A 21,136-nucleotide genomic window follows, 5' to 3' on the forward strand; every position below is an offset into this window, starting at 1 on the left:
TTAATAAAATAGTTGGTGCAATTTAAGCAAAATGTTCAATTATCTAAGTGTAAAAGGGGCCATAATTATGTCAAAATGCTTGATACAGTGGTCTGCTCTTGTTTATAGGTTGGGGTCATATTGGTAAACAATTTTGCAACATATAAAAGTAATATGTCAAAGGATATAGGAAATATTTGGGGTAGTACGCAAACTTTAACATAGATTTATCAATAATATGCATAATCTAAGTATAAAAGGGGCAATAATTATGACAAAACGCTTGATAGAGTTGTCTGCTCTTGTTTATAGGTTGGGGTGATGTTGGTAAACAAGTATGCAAAATATAAAAGCAATATGTCAAGGGACAATGAAAATATATGGGGTAGTACGAAAACTTTAGCATTTGCTGCATATTCTAAGTGGAAAAGGGGCCATAATTATGACAAAATGCTTGATAGAGTTGTCTGCTCTTGTTTATAGGTTGGGGTCATGTTGGTAAACAAGTATGCAAAATATGAAAGCAATATGTCAAGGGACAATGGAAAATAATTGGGGTAGTACGAAAACTAACATTTGCATGCTAACGCAGACGCTAACGCTAACGCCGACGGTCACGCCGACGCCGGGGTGAGTAGGATAGCTCCACTATATATATTCCATATATAATAGTCGAGCTAAAAATCCATATAAATCCTCATTGGGTTGTGCCCCTTGGAATTCCAAACAAAATGTATCAAGAACAACACTAAAGAAGTGTACAATTGAAGTTAACCATTATTATTACGGTATGTTAAGACTCAAGAAATAATGTAAATAGTGTGATTTACTTAAAATATGTGCAAAATAGAATGCAGCAAAAGCATGATAAGCTGTAAACAAGAGCACCGCCTTGCGGGTGCAGACCGCTCATCTATTTTCTTTTTAAAGGTGAAGGGACTCTCATTTTCAATCACAAAGGAGGGAGGAGTGGAGTGAAGAGGGGTGTATAGTGTGGGGTTGTGGACATTTATTACATTATCTTCCAAAAAAGCGAAAAAAAAAAAAAAAAAAAAAAAATCGGGGGGGGGGGGGGGGTATAGTGTGAGGGTGTGGTGATAATTTGTGAGATGATCTTAAAAATAAAAAAAAAAAAAAAAAATCAAAAAAAAAATTTGGGGGGGGGGGGGTGGGGGGGGGTGGGGTGGGGGTATAGTGTGAGGGTGTGGTGGTCATTTGTGAGATGATCTTATAAAAAAAAAAAAAAAAAAAAAAAAAAAATTAGGGGGGGGGGGGAGGGGGGGGAGGGGGGGGGAGGGCACGGGGGATGGTTTGGGTGAAGTCTATTGTGGTATGTTAGGTAAGAGTAGTTTCATCAAAGTATCAATCAAATCTAATCATAAATAAAGAAGTTATGGCAATTTTAGCAAAATTTAATAATTTGACCTTGAGAGTCAAGGTCATTCAAAGGTCAAAGTAAAATTCAAGTTGCCAGGTACAGTAACCTCATGATAGCATGTAAGTATTTGAAGTTTGAAAGCAATAGCCTTGATACTTCGAGTGGATCGAAACACAAAATTTAACCATATATTAAAAGTTACTAAGTCAAAAAAGGGCCATAATTCCGTAACAATGACAACCAGAGTTATGCAACTTGTCCTTTTACTGTACCCTTATGATAGTTTGTGAGTGTTCCAAGTATGAAAGCAATATCTATGATACTTTAGGGGTAAAGTGACCAAAACATAAATCTTAACCAAATTTTCAATTTTCTAAGTATAAAGGGCCCATAATTCCGTCCAAATGCCAGTCAGAGTTACATAACTTTGCCTGCACCGTCCCCTTATGATAGTTCATAAATCTTGCAAGTATGAAAGCAATAGCTTTGATACTGTAGGAATAAAGTGGACCTAAACACAAAACTTAATCAAATTTTCAATTTTCTAAGTATAAAAAGGGCACATAATTCTGTCAAAATGCCAGTCAGAGTTACATTACTTTGCCTGCACAGTCCCCTTATGATAGTTAGTAAGTGTTGCAAGTATGAAAGCAATAGCTTTGATGCTTAAGGAATAAAATGGACCTAAACACAAAACTTAACCAAAATTGTCAATTTTCTAAGTATAAAAAGGGCACATAATTCTGTCAAAATGCATGCCAGAGTTATCTAACTTTGCCTGCCCAGTCCCCTCATGATAGTAAGTAAGTGTACCAAGTTTGAATGCAATAGCATTGATACTTACTGAGAAAAGTGGAACTAAACGCAAAACTTAACCAAAATTTGCAATTTTTTAAGTATAAAAAGGGCACATAATTCTGTCAAAATGCACGCCAGAGTTATCTAACTTTGCCTGCCTAGTCCCCTCATGATAGTAAGTAAGTGTACCAAGTTTGAATGCAATAGCATTGATACTTTCTGAGAAAAGTGGACCTAAACGCAAAACTTAACCGGACGCCGACGCCAACGCCAACGCCAACGCCAACGCCAACGCCAACGCCGACGCCAAGGTGATGACAATAGCTCATAATTTTTTTTCAAAAAATAGATGAGCTAATAAAATGATTGAACAAAGAATTTTGACCAAATAAATACCAGGCTTTTCTGCAGCTTTTGTTAAGGTACAAGTTGGCAATTGGTTTTATTTTTTATCCCCACATTTTTCGGAGAAAAAGTAGGGATATTGTGGTGATGTGCGTCTGTCCGTCCGTCCATCCGTCCTGGCCACCTGCTCCTCCTACACTATTAGCACTAGAACCTTGAAACTTACATACTTGGTAGCTATGAGCATATGTGCGACGGTGACAGTGACAGAATTTTGATCTGACCCCTGGGTCAAAAGTTATGGGGATTGGGGCGGGGCCGAATCAGAGATTTTCACTCATTTTTTTATGTTATTTTACATTAACTTCTTCATTTCTGCACCGATTTACTTCAAATTGATACTGAGCCTCTCTTATGACAATACGGTCAATCTCAACTATGCATGGCCCAATTACCAACCCTGGGGCGCCCCGGCCACATAGGCCACCCAAAATTGCCTTTTACTATAATTTCTTCATTTCTACACCGATTCACTTCAAATTAATACTGAACCTCTCTTATGACAATACGGTCAATCTCAGCTATGCATGGCCCCATTACCAACCCTGGGGCGCTCCGGCCACATAGGCCACACCCACCCAAAATTGAAATTTACTATAATTTGTTCATTTCTACACCGATTTACTTCAAATTGATACTGAACATCTCTTATGACAATACGGTCAATCTCAACTATGTATGGCCCCATTACGGACCCTGGGGCGCCCAACCCATAATAGGCCACACCCACCCAAAATTGTCTTTTACTAATTTCTTCATTTCTACACCGATTCACTTCTAATTGATACTGAACTTCTCTTATGACAATCAATCAATTTCAACTATGCATGGCCCCATTACCAACCCTGGGGCGCGCCGCGCCCCTGGGTCAAACATGCAGCGTGGGGATATGCGTCAGCCTATTTCTACATATTCTAGATTTAAAACAAGCACACATATATAACAATAGATTGCCAAGCAATATTGTCTCCTACAGGTCAAACTCAACCATTGTCAGTATTTTTTATATTTGTTGCCATAGCAACCAGAATTCTTGTCGTAGGAACAAAATGAAATGACGTGCATAATATCCATATTGCCATCTATCCATGTTTCAAGTTTCATGAAAAAATATGAAGAACTTTTTAAGTTATCGCAGGATCCAGAAAAGTGTGATGGACAGACTGACAGACAGACAGAGCGCAAACCATAAGTCCCCTCCGGTTTCACCGGTATGGGACAATAATGTGAAATTTAGGTATATGGCTTACATGTTATTCCTAAATTGAACATTTAGGCACTCGGATGCCCTAGTGATAAAAGGCCCTGGAAAAAGCCTGAAATACATTTGTTCAGGTACACACATCTGACAATGTATTTTGAAACAAAATGAATAATCCTTTACAGCATTCAACCATATAAACAATCATTATTTGCAGGGCTACAGCTAGGATTTGAAAAAGGGCAGGGTGCTATATTTTTAAAAGGGCACTTTATTGTGTGTGGTCATATCATTATATCTGAGGAATATTGTCAATAATTTTCATTATAGCATATGGTACCGGTGCATAAATTTATTAAATATTAAATACATTTTCATTTAAAATGTTTTATCATCAATTCAACTAGTTTCCCTGTGAACATTTTATTACTTTAATTAGAACTTCAGATAAGTTTTCTGAATAATGTGATCAGATAAAAAAGGACATGGTAGGGGTCCAAGGGAGCAGAGTGGGACCATGGGGGCAAGATGCTGCGCCCTGCCAAAAAATCCTCGCCGGGGTACTTATTATTTAAAAAATAAAAACATCCATTGGTGCACAAAGTGGGTCAGTGTTGTTTTTGTACAGAGGATTTTGTGGGCTTTCCAAACTCTAAAGCAATTCAGTATACATCCAGTGCTCCAGCTAGGATTTGAAAAGGGCAGGGGGCGGGGCTATTTTGTCAAAAGGGCACTCTCGAGCACGCGGAAGTATCTGGAATGCTCCCTGTTGGATATTCATTGTTATATAATAAATAATTTTTAGAATATATTATTTCCAGTTTTATTAAACCATGTAAATACAAGGGCCAAAATTGTCACAATACCAGGTTTTCAATTTGAAAAAAGTCTGATAAAGGGAGACAACTTAAACTGAACTGATTGTTGTTAATAATTAACCCCCTTTGTTTCAAAATAAAATCTATTTTTAGTCGTGGCGACCTTGACCTTGGAGATATTGACGTAATTCTTTCGTGCTACTCACCGTCCAATTATGGAGAACAGATGTGCCAAATGATTTTAAAATCGCACAATGAATGACATAGTTATGGCCCAGACAAGCTCATTTATGGCCATTTTTTACCTTTGAACTCAAAATGTGACCTTGACCTTGGAGATATCGACGTAATTCTTCGCGCGACAAACTGTATAATGATGGTGAACAAATGTGCCAAATGATTTCAAAATCCCACAATGAACGACAAAGTTATGGCCCAGACAAGCTTGTTCCGCCCGCCAGCCTGCCCGCCCGCCGACATTCGCCAATCTAATAACCAGTGTTTTCCTTTGGAAAACCTGGTTAAAAATGTCTACAATGAGTAATTAATAAATATCAATGTAATACGAGATTAATAAATTATAATATGTATAAACAAGAGATGTGTTTGTCAGAAACACAATGCCCCCTACTGCGCCGCTTTGAATAAAAAAATTTGTTTTAATTATTTCCCTTCAAAAAATATAACTTCCCTTGTGAAAATGATCTGTACCTGCCAAATGATATAAAATAGAAATTATCTCCCTTTAAAGCTTGTTACTTCTCTTGGATTTTGTTTTTTGACCTTGACCGTGACCTTTCACCACTCAAAATGTGCAGCTCCAGGAGATACACATGCATGCCAAATATCAAGTTGCTATTCTCAATATTGCAAAAGTTATGGCCAATGTTTACGTTTTCGGACGAACGCACAGACTGACAGACAGACTGACAGTTCAACTGCTATATGCCACCCTACCGGGGGCATGAAAAATTTGTTTATTTTCGGAAATAAAAGGCAGGGTGGGGCCATGGAAGGGCTAAGCAGGGCTTCGGAAGGGCAGGGTGTGGAGCCCTTCCATTTAGGCTGGAGCACTGACATCTTTTAGCAAATAATATCTTTTCCATAAGTCTTTTAAGATTATTATAAATCTAGCTATTCTAGCAATTAAATTTAATCTAAACATTAGTTTTGTTAGGATAATCATTTTGCATTATAATATACAGTCGAAACTGGCCTAACGGCCACCTGAATTTACCGTTCACCTGCAGACAACGGTCAGTCTGGAATCCCCCCGACGAAAAAAACTCTATATTAAACTTGAATTTAACGGCCACCTGTCCATAACGGCCAACAGCCACTATATTCCACTCCGAAATTCATGTTTGACCTGAAATCAACGGTCACGCGTCAGTCGTCTCGAGTCGTGAAAATTAAAAACACAGCACATCATTTGTCCGTCTATTTTGCGGTTAAAGCGTCTGATAGCGGTAATTGTCTTTGATATTATAAAAGCGGCCCGCTGCGAGTAAACAAATAATAAGGTGTTGAGGCGGTTCGTTTTCCGGGGATAATTGTGGGGGTATCCCGGGGATAATTGTGGGGGTATCTTCAAAAGAAATTATATCAGAGTTTGTGACACGTTTAAAGTAATTATCGCTAACTAAATGATCGCTACTTTGTACATTGTACTTACAACATTGAGTATCGATTTTGAAAATAACATTTTCGGATCATTCTTTAAAAGAGCTTTCTAGCGTAAACAACGCTTTATTTACTGAATGAACGAGATGCATGAGTAACTAGAAATGGCGCGGCAGAGGCCGACGCGTATCCCCACGCCGCATGTTTGACCCAGGGGGCGCCCCAGGGTTGATAATGGGGCCATGCATAGTTGAGATTGACTGTATTGTCATAAGATATGTTCAGTATCAATTTGAATTAAATTGGTGTAGAAATGAAGAATTTATAGTAAAAGGCAATTTTGGGTGGGTGTGGTCTTTGTGGGCCGGGGCACCCCAGGGTTGGTAATGGGGCCATGCATAGTTGAGATCGACCGTATTGTCATAAGAGATGTTCAGTATCAATTTGAAGTAAATCGGGGAGAAATGAAGAAGTTAATGTAACATAACATAAAAAAATGAGTGAAAATCTCTGACCTGGCCCCGCCCCAACCCCCATAACTTTTGACCCAAGGGTCAGTTCAAAATTCCAAAAAGTGCAGGGTCGCACATATGCTCATAGCTACCATGTGTGTAAGTTTCAAGGTTCTAGTGCTTTTAGTGTAGGAGGAGATAGTGGCCAGGACGGACAGACAGACGGCGGAGATAACCACAATATCCCCACGCTTTTCAAAAAGGGTGGGGATAAAAAGTTATACCAGCCAGTGCTTTCCACAGGATTTTTGTCAGGCGCCCTGGGGCTGATAGGGGTGGTTCGGGAGGGGTGTCCCCTCCTTACGTTGATTTTTTTTAAATTTTACGTTCTGTGGTGCGTTATAACTTAAAGAAAAACAGCGTCAAAAGACGTCATTTGGTGTGCTATGACTCTTCAAGAAAATCCCCCAATCATTAAAAAATATATTTACATGTATAATTTTTCATATTGCTTAATTGTTTTAAAACTTTCCTGCACAGATAGTAAAATCCCGACTCAAACGATTCCCCAATACATCCGTTTCAACCCGACTCTATTACTGTATACTTACTACTTCTCAAGTTTCTATTTATTACCCGATAATCCCGATAATTTCATTTTTATAAATCACTTTCTGGTAAATATTTACGATAAAAGCTCTCAATTATTTATTTAACACAAACATTGCCATTTTTCTATAGTATCAAATAAGTTTTAAATGACTATTTATAGATTTGATGAAATATTGCCTGTGAACATGCGTCAATCCCATGACGTATTGTGTGTTTGTTAAAACGCTCAATACACACACGCTTTCATGCAAATGCTGCATAATTTTCGCACTCTTTTTAATTGAGAAAAAGATTCAACAAACAATAAATTTGCACTGCTAATTTGAAGCAAGAATGTTTTAACGTTGAGGTAACATTTACATTCGGAAGTGTGTTTCAGATTAAAAACGCGTTAACATCGACTTACGGGAATGGGTTTCGATTACAAATTTAATTATTCCCATTTGAGATTTCAACAAATATTAACAGTTGCGTTATGAATTCAACGATAGTTTGTTTAAACACTTTACGAGATGAATAAATGTTTTGACGGAATTATGCATGAAATTCACGTTTTCCACGAGGATTACGGCTGATTGCCAGCATCAGTCTTCTAAGTATCGATTATCGGACGAAACATTTACAAGTGTGGGTAATTAATTCAACGAAAATTTGGTAAAGCTCATTACGTATCGAATAAATGTCAGATAAAAGAGGTCAATCAGTTCTATAAATGGACATGATGAAATATACATGTACTGAAATTAAATTGTTATCGCATAATTGTAGCCGGGAGTCATTTGCACAACTTACACGCTATAAGTAATTAATTGTTTACCACTTGCAATTAATTTCTCGTATTAATTATGAGTCATAGGCAACACTTGTTTACAGTAAAAAGGTGTGATGATGATGCCCGAAACCGTCTTTAATGTACTGTACTGTACTAATTACTGGTTTTATATTATGTAAATTGGTACAACTTCTTGCTAATCAAGCTGCAATAAACTCTTAATTCGTGCTCGACGTCAATAAAAAATAATGGTCGATAGTTAACCCCGCCCTCATAAGCATTTGTGTAACCGATTGGACGATGAACATCACAGTTGACGACTGGAAAGTTACCAGATCAAGGGTTCTGAAATATTTTATGAGTCTACTTGTCCACGGACAAGTTGGACCCACAAATTCACTTGTCCGTACCAAAGAAGTACTTGTCCGTACTTTTAAGATAGATAAAGGAAAACATCATTACTAATTAAGCAAATAATACAAACATACACTTATGTTAAGTTCTATTTTTGATTATATACATAGTTAACTAGAAAATACAAGCAAGATGTGCAAACAATAAGAACACGTTTAAGTCACACATGATACCATCTCGGATATTTAATAATCTCAACATGACTAGAAAATTCACTTGAAATAAAATAATCTCCGCTAAATATAAGTATATAATTATCCGTTTATAAAGGAAACCCTTACAAAGTTTACATTTACACACACCGGTAACGTTTTCAATCCAAGGAAATCCAATTAGCCAAGACTCAACAAATTCTTGTTTCCGCTTGGTGTCGTATGCTTTATGATATTCATACTTGGCTTTTCACTTCTTTTCCGAAGCCGAACTGATTTTATCATTGGTCTTATAAGCGTCATGGCTTGACGTTAAAGTGGTTTTATTTTAAAAAATGGAATGCAGGTCGGTAAAACATGTCAGGGCCCTCAATCTATCAAATCTGCCGCCGAATTTCGGCGGCAGTCCCCCACCAGAAAAGTATACTTTTTTCCCCTTCTGGGGGGGAAAATTCCCCCCCCCCCAAAAAAAAACATTTTTTTTTTTTTTTAAAGCGGGTATATACGATTTTTTATATGTGTTTAATTGTAATATATTGATAAAATATGTTACAATAACACAAAAAAGGCAAGAAAAATTATACATTAGAGCCGAATTTCATAAAATGCAGCAGACAAATTAGCGCCCCGAGCCGATAGTGACGTACATATTTTCCTACAATAACCGAAGCATTCGTCTTTGTATTAGGATCGGAGATAGTGTTCGTGTGTCGTATGAATAGATATCGTTGCAGAATTTCAAATAAACCGTTAAACTAAGTTTAGATACACATCGTACATGTATGGTATACATGCTGGCGAATTCGGCTGTACAGCCGTTTTCAATTTCAGAATTAAATATCTGGCTTATTTCGCATTTTTCGACACATGTTCTTCTTAACTTTTCTTTTTATTTATATTGAAATATATATATAATAAGTTTTTTACACAGTTTATATAAATTCATAAATATTTGACTAAATCGTGTATACCCGCTTTAATAGAAAGATGTGTCTCATGATTATTATATCTCAATTCTATTTCAATTTAATCTTTTCAAACATACTAAATTATAAAAAATGCAATGAATATAGTGCAAACATGTACAAATGAAATAATGAGAGAGCAAGACAAAAAATCCCCCAAAAAGGGAAACGCCGCGAAAATTCCCCCTCCTAAGGGCTGCGGACCCCTTCCCCCAAAGTAGTGTGAGGGCCCTGCATGTTTGCGGCCATTTGCAATTCACGAAAAATGTTATCTAATGCGTGATAGGCTGTTGCTATAGACGCGCGCTGGTTTCTCTACTATAAATGTTACCTTATGCGTGATTGGCTTTTGCTATATACGCGTGGACTTGTTTACTACATTATATAATTATTATCGGAAAATAACCTACCTCCAGTTAAAAAAGTGTGCGAGTCCGCAGATTAATCATAAGCTATTTATCAGGGTTTTTTTTACTAAGAAAGTGACGCCGATATTCGGCGTCTTCCCCTACCAGAATTTTTCCCCTAAAAATACCATTTCCCCTCAAAAAATATAATTGTTCACCAAAATATAATATTTTACCCTCAAAGAAATGTTTTTTTCTTTTGGGAAGTCGACACTTATCCGACATATAGCTCTTAAATTACGTCATGGAAACCGGGCAACTAATCGTATTAATCATGTGACTATTTTACTGGATTCCTGTCTTGCGCGAGAAGGATGTTTCGTCAATTAATTACCGGAAACCAGTCGAATTTTCATCCGGGTTATGTGAAAGCCAAGATATAAACGTTAAAACAGAAAAAAGTCTCACAATTGGCGTTCATACACGAACAAAATAAAACGTTCGGACTCGGAAAATATTAATTGAGTTGACGCATTTTTTAAGAATGAATCATCAAAAACCGTTGAAACCCAGCAGGATTCGGAGGTACATGTAATCAACATCGGATCATTGTGAAAAAGAAAGTAGACAATCGGCAGCTGCCGCACCTTTCCCTTCCAATACATGTACTGTAGCTGATATAGATCGTCAACCCATTCATCATGAAATTGAAATCATAATATTGACATCGTTCCCCAGCCCCAGTTGAAAACATTTCCCATTATTAGATCTACACCTGCAACTTTATTTAGGACTTTGACTTTAATATCATACTTGTTCATGTGTTTAAGAACAAAAAGGCCAGAGACATGCCTCTTTTTCTTAAAAAAAACCCTGAAGTCTGTAGGTGAGTTATTGACATTGAAATGAACAGTTTTTATTTTTTCCCCAAATATGTCTCTTTCGCGCTCGATTTTCCCCTCTTACCCAGCGTCCAGCGTCCTCCCCTCTTTCTAAAAAAAACCCCTGTATTTATATAAACTTTCGTTTTTTATTTTCAGAAAATATTGAAGTTTCGTTCTTGAAACAAATTTTACCATGGAAATTTTACTTGTACCCGGACAAGCCAGCTTTCAAAAACTGCTTGCCTGGAAGTAGAAATTGACAACTCGGACAGCATTTTTCAGAACCTCTGCAGATACATCCTTGTCAGCATTTAAATGACTGTGTAATGTGGCTAGAACAATCAATACGCGCATCATGCTATTCTCTAATCAGTGGATTATCCATTACCCCATGTGGGGTTTATGGCGATTACTTGTGAAAGTAGGTACCGAGTGCTCTTTTAAAACAGGGAATATTGATACACTGATAGAGAAACCTTGAATATTTTTTGACAATGTCCACTTTCTTTTACTGAAATATACACTGATCGGAAAATTTCAAGCGCCCCGGGGACTCTGATTTTGAAATTCAAGCGCCCCGGCGAGGGATTGTTAAATGGCCTGTGGAAAGCCCTGTGGTTGGACATTGTAATTACACACCTCATAAAATCGAATACACTTACTAACATATTATATATCCTTCTATCTCAAATCTGTTGCAAGATTCAGTTTTCCAACTATTTTAGTTAACAAATGCCTTTCACAATTGCTACCCAATTGCCCAGGAAATAGTCACATCTTCGTTCATATGAACCAATCATGACAGCACAGCTTTTTGAAAACTATATTATTTATAATACTATATCAACTCGTGCATTCCCAGAATTTTCCAAAATATTTTTTTATACGTGCATTATTGCCATCGCGAAAACATGTTGCAAGAGTGTCAATTAGCGTGTTTAATAACTCACCTTTGATTTAAATGTAGATCGCGTTTCCGCGGCACCGATCGATTTCCTTCTTTTTCTGGAACTTAACATCGAAGTTAATCCGCAGCTTTCCACCGTGAAACTCGAATCCAAAGAATTTGATTCTTCGATATCTTGAATAGCGCGCTTCCGTTTTCTATTCGCTGCCTCCATTTTGAAAACTAATTACAATCAATGAGTGCGCCGTATTTGGACAGGTAAACATTGACAAGGGAGGTAATATGGCACGCGCGTTTCGATTCGCATGACTGCATCGCGGCGTCGCGTAATTATTTATTAAGCTGATTAAAACACCTGGAATAATAGACTGAAAATTTGGTGTTGAGTTTCATTTAATTATCGCAAATGATTAATATATCCTATTGTTCGATAAAAATCAGTGCGAATGTAATGGTAGCAAGTAGACAATTAGAATAGTTACCTGTAACAAAATACTTGCACGATTTGCCGAAAGTACTTAAACATTTACAACAAATGGGCTCTTAAAAATTACAACAATGGGCTAGTATGTTTTGAAAATACAAAGTTGCAACCATATGAAATTCGCAAACACATTGAATGTTCCGCTTTAAACTTCAAACACAACCCATATTATAAAGGAGCGAACAAAAATTAAAAGGTAAAATCTAAACTACTTAAGGTAAAACAACAACAAAGAAAACAATGGCACGCAACACACAACAATGTGTGTTTAGACATTTGGGTACTGTGGTATTATTTACTGCATCAATATTAAGCTGTTGTGTTTCATGACTGGAAGGTCGTCTTTATAGGCCCACCCTCTTTTTAGTGGCAAGGCGCTTTAGAAGGGATGCTCAGATGCATCCACTTGATGATATACAATTCAGTATACAATTTCGAAGTTGAAAGCCTATATATCATGTCTAGATTTCAACATCTTGTAACTTCTTGTCTTTCATGTCTCTGTCAAATATACTGACTACCGTAATAACTCTATGTTTTCGGACACTTAAAAATAATTAAAAAAATTTTGTCCGAAAACTTAGATACGAAAAATATTCACAAAATACAGGTGTCCGAAAACTAAGAGTCGAAAATGTAAGTGTCCAAAAATAACGTCAATTGTATCAACGACTACCGGTAATAGCACGCGCTTGTAAAATACCATGCCGTATAGTATAAATTACAGTTATATATGTTTGTACTGCATTTTAAATAATTTTAAATGCTTAATTTATTTAACAGATAGTTACTACAAGGTTGTAATTTGACCAACGAGTTCAAAGATGAGCATGTGATGTACCGATACTCGCTAGTATGAACCTGTAATTAACGCAATACAAAAAGCAAACTATGAATTCTTTGTTTGTTCATTTCCGATAGTTGTTGTCTAACAGCTTCCATTGTTCGTAAAACTTGCAATAGGGTGCATCACACTTTGAAGCGTTTAGTATTTATTTTACTGAGAAGGGAAAGTACCATTGCGGTAGATAATTGAACTGTTAATTGGCACTACCCCTGGTATGTCATAACGCGTATGCTATCGGGCGAAACCATTGTTCAATATCGGTTTACAAGGTTATTTACCCAATGACGCAAATGTCATGGTCCGTTGCCCTCAGGCATGCACCTGCCATGTTTTATGATGTTAATCTGGTTGTAAAACCCCATGATAGTAGTGTCATTAGATATCGAAAACAGGTCCGAAATTTGGTAAAATAGCGCTGTAAAATATACTGGCTGAAAACTTAGAGACATTAATTATGGACAAAAACTTGTGTGTCCGAAAATGAAGAGTCACGAAAAATAATTATTTTTGCTAAAAAAGGGGGTGTCCGAAAACTTAGAGTGTCCGAAAACATAGAGCAATTACGGTAGTAACGTGTAACTGAATGTAGCTGATTAACTTTGACTGTGATTTGAAAATGTGATCTATCAATGCATTGTGATTCAAAATATGTGATAATTGCAATCAAATTGTTAAATGTTGTGACTTTAATGTATTATATGAACTGAACTTGTATGATATATATATATACACACGAATAAATCAATCAATCAATATTGAAAACGATATTTTCGTTGTCGTTACCATAGTTTGCCATCGGGATTTAAAAACCTATATGTTTCAAACTGTTTTGCCGACCCTGAATTTTTGTATATATTTTTTAAAGCTATTTCAGGTTATGGCAGTGAGTTTCTATTATATGTGTTTCATCTACTTAGATAATAATTATTTTCTCCAACTTATCCACATTTTATCAACATATCTTAATTTACTTTAAAGAAATAAAAATAATTGAATCGTTAATATAAGATAGAGATTTTTTAGGAAGATTTCTGCGTGTTATTGCTTGCATATTATTATTACATTAGGAATAGTTAAAAAAATACATTTACAAACACAAAAGACACAAACATTTAGCCGACTTATCTGCACTACTGTTTGGCGCTGTAAAACAAACGCATTTTGGCCTCGGTCTGTGACGTTTTTTACTATTATATATTTGTTTGGCTTAACGCCGAAATACAGTAATGTGTAAGCTATAATTTTGTAATTTAAATTATTTCCATATTGTATCTTAACAAAACTGATTTAAAAATGCGAATTGGTTCACATTTATATAAATATTTAATATATTTATCTGCTCTTTTGGAGACAATAACACACGAACAAATAATGTTATTATTGTATATAATCATCATATAATAATGATATTACTTTGTCCACTTCTATTTTTTCCATGATAATAACGAGCAAATAATATAGCTGATAATTAACAATAATTTAAACGAAATACAAACATGATAAGCATCGTCATAATCATCGTCTTCATCACCAGCATCGCTTAATTCAACAACTACCTAGTCCTTATCGAAAGACCATGAATTGCGCCTACCGGGGTACATGTAATTATACTTTGAAATTTCGAATACTTATTTATCTCGAGTATCGGACGCATTATTCGCTACTGTAAAATGCAAATTGTCTACGGGTAAAACAAAGTCTCTCTAAATCACGTGATGTACCAGAGGTTTCCGTCGAAAATAACATGTATATTTTTGGGTACCGGTATTGTAAAAGATTCGTTGACTTTTGCAAACAATAACAAATTCGATGTAAGTTTCGCAGAGCTTGTTTGAAATGTTTCGGTTAGAACATATGAGGGGTATTATTTATACATTAGGGCCTATGATGATTAAATGAGGTAAATAAATTATTTTTTCTGGCAATTGCTTTTGTGAAGGTATACACATGTACGTGTGGCTAAGATTGCCACCCAACTGACGCTCTTTACCTTAGCTTGTATGTGGTAATTCTATCAATGTATAGATATAAAATATCATTTTATTTTCATTATGAAATATACCGTAAGCATTAATTTACGTACTTAATAATGACTTTATATGCTCTAAAGCTGTTTGTTATGAGTATTTACCTAAATAAAGCATCTGCGTATCCTCGAATCAGCGAATGTTATGCTTTGCTTGATTCGTCCATACGGCATTGTTGCAAACCTTGTTAATAAAGAAACACCTGTTTTAATATATTCTAGCATTGCAGTGTTCGTTTAGAATATGTAAAAATCACGCTAGCGCCATGTTGCCTCATGAATAGGGCGTCATTAGTAATGGAAGCTGAAAGTCAATGTAGAAAAACAAAAAAGTCATATAAACAAAGGGTGGAAATAATTCACAAAACGAGCCATTTTTATAATAATGAGCAAATAGAAATTGTTTTATCATTTTACTATCTCGGCATTGTACCATCTAGTGGTGGGTCATTTAGACAAACTACCGGTAATCAACCTTGGTAACATAAAGGCTAAAAGGCTACAGGGTCGCTTTTTTCAATTTCCAAAGACATGCATGTTCCTGATAAAATAATGTTGATTTTTGTTATTCGTATGTTACTTCAATACTGTGTAATGCATGCGAGTGTTGTTTTTTTTCAACTGCTGATGATATTGGAAGAGTTCATAGAAGATTTTTGAAACGAATACTTGGTGTCAAAATGCGTACTTCTAATTCAGCTGTATACAGGGAACTAGGTCGATACAAGTTATATATAAACTGCCATGTACGAATCTAATTGTATACTAGTATTATATAGTACACTATGTTTATGGCATATATGAAACGGTGCTGAACATATAAAACGATGTAACAATTGGATAACCAAAGAAGTGGACTTGCTTCAAAATACTGGTTTTGTAGATGTTTGGATGTATCCAGAGTCAGTAAATTCAAATGTAAATAGATTAATTGAAATGTACATATTCTGTGGCGAAATGATATAAATGTAAAAAGTTCATTAACTTTATACAAAATCGAAACATCGATTTGAATTATCTGATTACCTTAACATACTCCAAATTAAGACACACAATCAAGACTTTCGTCCCATATGTTAACAATTGAATCGGAGAGTCATACAAATATTGTTAGAAACGAACGTCAATGTAGTATATGTAGCTCGAATGATATCGAAGACGAGTATCATTTTGTAAGTATATGTCCTCTTTATACCGATATTAGAAAACTATATACATGTATCGACAAACTCTATTATAACCGACTTAGTATGCATAAATGTATACTTTTGAGAACAAAACCTAACACTTAAGATCTAAATAGAGTCGCGATATGCTGTAAAATGATTTTGTAAAATGAGAACTGTGGCATACAGCAGAATGCAAGCGTGGAGTAATATAATGGCCTTTGTATATTTTGAGCACCTTGTCATATACTGTTGTGGACACTTTTCGCAATACTATGCATGTGCTTATTGCTTATATATTGTCAGCTTTGTACATATAACAATTAGCTGGGCTTGTTCAAGTTATATGAATAAACTTTCTTTTATGTTCTGTTCTGTTCAGTTATGTTTGAAAAAAAAACGCGTTCCAAATTTTGTATCAAAGGGAAATAAAGCTCATGTTATTATAAAACGTTTGTAAGAGTTCCTTCCCTTAACACAAATTAGATGACACCTCCTGTAAGTCATGATATCTAGTGTACGGCTTTTTTTTCAATATTAAACTTCGGTTAAATAAACGCTCATTTTAATACTTATTTTATATAAAATTCACATTTAATTTCAATATTTTTAAGCGTGAGTACGAGTACCACTGGAGGGATGTATTGACAAATAGTATTTTGCCTTGTACCTTTTTCTTAACGATTTCAGTAATTGGCGTCGCACTGAAGTGCGTTGACTAGTATGTAATACGTTTTTTCGCTTATGGGAGGAGAAGTCATTTAACGGATCAATGGATATATTTTTGTTGTCAGAATATCTTGCATAGTTGTGATTTTTTGTGTAAATTAGTGTAAATAAGTACTGCATTTGACCCTATTACATTTACTAAAACATTTATTGCCAATAATGCAAAGCTAATTCTTTTAATTAATAACTGATCACAGGGACCGAGAAATAATAAAATATCACAGGGACTGGGCAAATACGCCAACCGGTGAAACTTTCTGGTTTTGTATAAAAAAAAAACTTTTTTGTTCCGCTATCCTAGCAACCACCTAGTTACTAATAAAGGCGCTATAGAGCGCGAAGCGCGACACGTATTATTAATTGTCATAATGAGTCTTGATAAAGGAAGCAGCCGCTTATCAATGAGGAGCACCATCACAGCACCCACAGCACCCCAGTCTCATTACTATCAAGTCCTCCTACAGGTTGTTTTTTTTAAGACCCACATATAGAAGACCGCAGGCCTGACCCGTATCTTGCCAGTGGTATGGACCCTTTGGTATGGACCTTTAACCCCGCTCACTATCCAGCGTTTAAACTTCCGGGTTAACATTTAAACTGACTATTAATAGCTTATTAATATCTTAGTTAGAAGGTGATTTTTCAAGCGGTTCCGTAGTGTAGAGGTTACACGCTCGCTTCACATGTGAGATATTTATTTGTTCTATGTAAACTTTTTGTTTTGATGTAGACATTTTAGTTTAAATAAATATGCTGTTTTATTGTAACCATTTTTTGTTTTTATTATGCCCATGAAATATATGTGTGAGAGGGTGGGGAAGGGGTTCGTAAACATATTACAACTTTTATACAGTGTTATCATATCAATGAATACTCAACCCCTCTCGTAAATGAGCAACGTAAGAATAAGTTCAGAATCATCTCTTCTTGAAGTTGAGAAAAATATTAAACTACGCTTACAAGATGAAGCAGATTTATAAAAACCTACACAGTTCTGTTCCATTAATGAAAACTGCACACGGATGCCAGTAAAAAAAAAAGAAATAAACCAATCTTAATAAAATAAACTATGAAATATTTGGTGGTTACAACACAAAAGCATAGATAATGGTTATTTGGGGGTTATAACACAACATCATAGATAATGGTTATTTGGGGGTTATAACACAAAGTCATAGTTTTGTTTAAAATAATCGGCCAATATATTAATATTTACAGTAGAAAAAAATCGTTCCATGTAACTTCATTGAGTGCCTTTAGCACTGAAATTCCCGACGCCCTTTGATGCTTTGCATCAATACTTATCTTGTATGTAATTGAAATATGCATGTATGTTTGAAAAGAAGGAATATTATGTGTTTAATACATTGCTTTGACAAAGCGAAAATTGAGAGTAAAAATACTTTAGTAGAAAAACAGCATAAAATAATTGAAGTTCAGTGTATTTGTATTCCTTCGGTTACACTGATTATTGCACCAAGTCCGGTCGTCTTATAATGTAATCGTCCTTAAAGGAACGCCGACGTTGCGAATTCCTGTGTTCACCGACTGGGGATCTTGTTGACCGGTGGTCGTGTCGCTTTGCCCTGCCCAGCAGCGGCGCATAATCTTTGGCAAATCCGTGAACAATGAGCCATACAGCACAGCGTTCAGCACCGTGTTGAGATACGCCAACGCCATCGCCCATACAAGAGCGGACGATGGAACCTCGTTGTGACTATGAGACACGTCGTCCTCTATTACCACGATTACAATAACCGTTGGCAGATACATCGCTACGAACGCCACTACCAGGTTGGTTAGCGTCCTAATCACGCGCTGATGACGTGCGTTACGCCAGAGGCAGCGTTGCGTACGTCTGACGGTTTGCGGATCGGAGTTCTCTACCGCCCGTCTGGATTCGTAAAACTTCAGGTATATTCGATAGTAGTTGACACTGATAATAAGTAAAGGTAGCATACACATTAGTATGACGACTAGAACAGTAAACGATTCAGAATAGCTCAAGTCACCCTTTGGCCAAAGCAATGTGCACATTTTTAAAGTTTTATTCTGAAAACGCGTCTCTTTAACTTGAAAAAAGAACGCAATTGGCAAAAAGCTGACTGCACATATCAGCCAAATCCCTATGCATATGATGCAGTAATGTTGTTTAATGAGACGTGTGTAAGATGACGTAACCTGCGTGATGTAACGGTAACGTCCAATGCTGATTAGAGTCATCGTCCAAATTGAAACGCTCGCACACACGAACATCCAGTATTCCAACACGGAGCATGTACTTTGTCCAAGAACCCACGTGTCCTGTAATCTTATATACGCTGTAAACGGAGCTGTCGACGCGAAGGCGATGTCGGCAATAACAAGATTGCCAATGAAATACTTTGTCAACGTTTGCCGCGCTTTGATCTTGCCGATGTAAATTAACACAAGGACGTTGCCAGGGATTGATAAGCAGAAAATGGAGATGAGAACGAACGCTTCGAGTGTTGCGGCGTCGCTCCATGATCTGTTGTATTCAGAGAGGAATGTGAAATACGGTTGCGATTCATTGTCGATCTGTAGACAGAAATATGATTTTCCGAATTCTCCTCCTTGGCAAGCCATAATTGCACAAATTCAGTTTGAATTTTAGCACAAAGCTCGTTTTTACTTATTCAAGTGTTACTGTCTTCACTTAATGTTCGTTATTGTTTCGCAATGTAATTTAAAAGGTCTCGCTTGCAGTCAAAGTCGTCAGTGTACTTTTCCTCGCGCAGTTCTGTTCAATTTGTTTTAATTGATTTCAATCACTTATCAGTCCATACAGTAATATCTCTTCGCAAAGCACATACACAACACTATTCCAATAAAAATCGCGCCATGCAATTAGTTTTCAAGGACGAAAGGCACGTCTTATTTGAACCTCTTTCTGGGAAAACGGGGTTTGATGCATGTGCGTAAATTGTCGTTAACGGGGTTTAATGCATGTGCGTAAATTGTCGTTAACGGGGTTTGATGCATGTGCGTAAATTGAATTGTCGTTCTTATCAAGCCTGCACAGGCTAATCTGGAACAACACTTTTCGCCTAATCTGGATTTTCGCTAAAATGTGACCTTCTTAAAACGAAAAATAGCAACAAACGAAAAGTGCGTCATTGATTAGCCTGTGCGGTATACACAGGCTGATTTTAGATGACACTTTACCAACATGAATCAAGCCCCGTTTTCCCAGATCGCGGCTCATTTGAGTCGCGTTCTGAGAAATCTGGGCATAATGCATGTGCGTAAAGTGTCGTCCCAAAATACGCTCTTAATGTAAATAGTGTAATCTACGGACCAGTATATCCTAGTTTGACTGTATCGTCAAGGGAACGTACAAGGATGTACAGCACGCATTCACGTAGATTAAATGAATGTTTGCATTAGATGACATTTAACAAAATCAGCCAACTTCGTGTTCCATAAAATCACAATTTCCGTTGAGTTAACACGATTTTCCAAGAAAAATGGATAACATGTTTTCTATCCACACAATTACTTTCGGAAGCCGAAATTGATTTAAGTATTGGGTAAGTATGTTTATTGAAGTTTCCTCTTTCGATACGGCTTTAATTAATTATGTCTATCGATATAAGCAATAATAACTTGAAATCGTGACGTTTTGTTTACCAATATCCTTCGGTTGCATAAATACTGTGAAATCATTGATGATAGTCGGCATGACATTTCATGTTTTTTAAATGACTATTATGTTGACTATTAACTACCATTAGTGTTTATTGGCTACTCATATATGATTCAATAAAATATCAATACAACACGGAAGAAAAAATACGAAAATTAACCCATTTATGCCTAGTGGACTCTCCCATCCTTCTTGGATCAATGTACATGTATTTCCAAAAGTAGGGATGTCAAGTATATTTATTTTTATTATTAGAATATTTCTTATAGAAATGCCTTTAATCAAACAGCGCAGACCCAGATGAGACGCCGCATGATGCGGCGTCTCATCAGGGTCTGCGCTGTTTGCTTAAAGGAATTTCCGTAAGAAATATTATAAATACAGAAATAAATAATCTAGACATCCCTAATTTTAGAAATAAATTAATCCAATTTAGAAGAATGGGAGAGTCCACTAGGCATAAATGGGTTAAAGAAAAAGTTAACACACGAAAGGACGCACTCACGAACA

General features: G+C 36.3%; 2 protein-coding genes across 2 annotated transcripts in view; both read right to left on the bottom strand.

Moving 5' to 3' along the window:
* The window catches only part of LOC127857903 (rhotekin-like), a 64,347-nt gene extending 52,408 nt beyond the window's left edge, over positions 1-11,939 (bottom strand). The window contains exon 1 of the mRNA XM_052394630.1: positions 11,751-11,939. Coding sequence (XP_052250590.1) covers positions 11,751-11,921 — 171 coding nt within the window. The 5' untranslated portion in view covers positions 11,922-11,939. The remainder of the gene's footprint in view (positions 1-11,750) is intronic.
* A 6,371-nt stretch (positions 11,940-18,310) lies between these two features.
* On the bottom strand, positions 18,311-21,043 carry LOC127858615 (neuropeptide Y receptor type 1-like). Its single transcript, XM_052395813.1, has one exon. The coding sequence runs from the start codon at positions 19,564-19,566 to the stop codon at positions 18,451-18,453; it is 1,116 nt and encodes a 371-aa protein (XP_052251773.1). The 5' UTR covers positions 19,567-21,043; the 3' UTR covers positions 18,311-18,450.
* Positions 21,044-21,136: the final 93 nt, after the last annotated feature.

Source organism: Dreissena polymorpha, chromosome 14, assembly GCF_020536995.1.
Source record: "Dreissena polymorpha isolate Duluth1 chromosome 14, UMN_Dpol_1.0, whole genome shotgun sequence".
In the NCBI taxonomy this organism is placed as follows: domain Eukaryota; kingdom Metazoa; phylum Mollusca; class Bivalvia; order Myida; family Dreissenidae; genus Dreissena; species Dreissena polymorpha.

Bases quoted from the DNA above. Each gene is read 5' to 3' on its own strand.
- LOC127858615 (XM_052395813.1), bottom strand. From the start codon at position 19,566: ATGGCTTGCCAAGGAGGAGAATTCGGAAAATCATATTTCTGTCTACAG.